This window comes from Opisthorchis viverrini, assembly GCF_000715545.1.
Source record: "Opisthorchis viverrini unplaced genomic scaffold opera_v5_83, whole genome shotgun sequence".
NCBI lineage: Eukaryota > Metazoa > Platyhelminthes > Trematoda > Opisthorchiida > Opisthorchiidae > Opisthorchis > Opisthorchis viverrini.
This window is the reverse complement of record NW_008751739.1, coordinates 1,488,847-1,490,800: the sequence shown is the minus strand read 5'-3', so window position 1 is coordinate 1,490,800 and position 1,954 is coordinate 1,488,847. Positions and strand designations below refer to the sequence as shown.

The window sequence follows — 1,954 nt, the reverse complement described above, 5'->3', positions numbered from 1 at the left end:
TGTTGCTTTCAGGATAGTGATTGACCGAATAAGAGACATGTGATATTGTTCAGTTGTAACAGGTACCATCGTTTATTGCTGAAACCACTATTCAGCGATTCGCCTGACCCGTGGAGAGGACGTTTTGAAGGTGCAACTTAAATGTAATTCCATGAGATTCCCCTAAATTGCAACACCCACCAGAAGGCAATGAAGTGAGCGACTCCGAAAGGAGTAGCTCGTTGGGGGTTAATGTATATCATGAGTTCGATTATTAGCTTGTGGTGCCAGCGCACCATTAATTTGGTATGAACGTTCAGATATTTAGAGATTCATAGTTAATCACCGAGGAGTCGAAGCCAATCGTTTGAGAACCGCCTGGGTCGAACTGGTAGATTTATCCGTATCCAATAACGACGAGGTCAGAACAGTTTTTTGTAATATGAGGAACAAAAGATAACTGTTCAGCTCTAGCTCCCTTTCTGCGCCCAGCTGCCATGCCAATAGAAGGAGGTTGGAGGGCTGGGATAAGCTAGGTTGCCCACTCCTAGATAGGAGCAATCGAGATGCTGATGTTGGGTTCGAACCACGGACCTTTCGTTCCATGAACTGGCGCCTTAACCACTGAGCTATCTCCGTGGGACAGATCGTGACCTGACAACGCGAAAGAAATGCCGCTACTGTCAGAGTGAACACTATGAGATTCCCCCCGCCTTTTTGACTGGGGCCGACGTGATTCTCCATAGATTGATTAGAAATCCCACAGGACATGGAACGTAACCTGTCCGGGAGATATTCATACTTTAATTTCTTAGTCGGAATGCCTAACTAAATTATGTCTCTGGTTGTATGTTGGGCTCAAGTTGCGCGAAATTCGCAAAGGACCTGCGTCAGTATCACTGATGGGATCTTCGATATGATGATTAGGGTGTAGACGCCGTGCTTCTGATCGAGTTCCATATGGGCATAAGGCTGCATCATCATCATCATCATCATCGACAGCATGACATCAGTGTTCAACACTGATGCTTCACTACGCAAGGCTGCACTAAGTTCCCACCCATCCTTTCCACCCCTTAATAGATCGCTCATCTTTGTGGTTGTATGACAGTGAAGCACCAGTATTGAACACTGGTTTCGATTATGATGACGTTGATTTAGATCAATTTCTTTATGTCCAGGAGTATTGCTTATCACGATGTGTTGTAACTGTAATTTCCCTCAACTTAGTTGAGCCTCCCAGCTAGCGTTCACGTCAAAACAAACACCAAAGGTGCACAAAGGTCTATTAACGCCCAAAACGAAATCAGGAACAGTTGTAACTGTTCCCTCAACTTAGTTCTCGGTCTGAGCCTCCCAAGCTAGCGTTCACGTCAAAACAAACACCAAAGGTGCACAAAGGTCTGTCTACGCCCAAAACGAAATCAGGAACAGTTGTACAGCGCTTCGTATATATAGGGTAAGCGGCTATAACTTTCTGGAATTTCTGACGCGTTCTGGAGCTCCATTGGCAACCGGCATTTGGCCAATACTGGGTCATGATTGGCTGTTGGGTCCAGATTGTTGACCAATCAGATCTCGTCTTGATGCCGGACCGGCAAGCGTCCCGAATTTTGGGCCAACCTCGAGCGGGCCAGGCTTCTCGGCCGTAGCAGCGCCTAAAGACGTGCGGTATAGTGGGATCCGCGTGGATTCCTGCCTAACACCTCCCCCTTGAAGTTTGTTGACGTAGCTTCGAAGCCGGGGGTTCACTTGCATTGGCCTCATTGGCTTGCGGATCCTGTCTGTCCAGCGTCGCGGTTGTAATTCGTGCTTGGGCTGGGCCTCTGACGAAGCAACTGATTGACTTCCTGGGATGGTGCCGAGATCAAAGTGTCCAGAAGCATTTCTAGACTCATATCACTCGGTCCTGTGGGCAGGATCGGCGCATCTGTCGGCCGGATCTGGTTTGGGTGGCGTATCCACTTGGCTGGAC

The 1,954-nt window shown here is 48.1% G+C and overlaps 2 protein-coding genes across 2 annotated transcripts in view; one reads left to right on the top strand and one right to left on the bottom strand.

Annotated features, from left to right (window-relative positions):
* T265_04816 (hypothetical protein) overlaps positions 1 to 1,954 on the top strand; it is a gene marked incomplete at both ends in the record, with an annotated part of 49,245 nt that overhangs the window by 4,926 nt on the left and 42,365 nt on the right. The gene's annotated exons all lie outside the window — the stretch shown is intronic.
* T265_13607 (hypothetical protein) overlaps positions 1,743 to 1,954 on the bottom strand; it is a gene marked incomplete at both ends in the record, with an annotated part of 10,126 nt that continues 9,914 nt past the window's right edge. Inside the window, 1 exon segment of the mRNA XM_009169663.1 lies at positions 1,743 to 1,922. Within this exon segment, the coding sequence (XP_009167927.1) occupies positions 1,743 to 1,922 (180 nt within the window).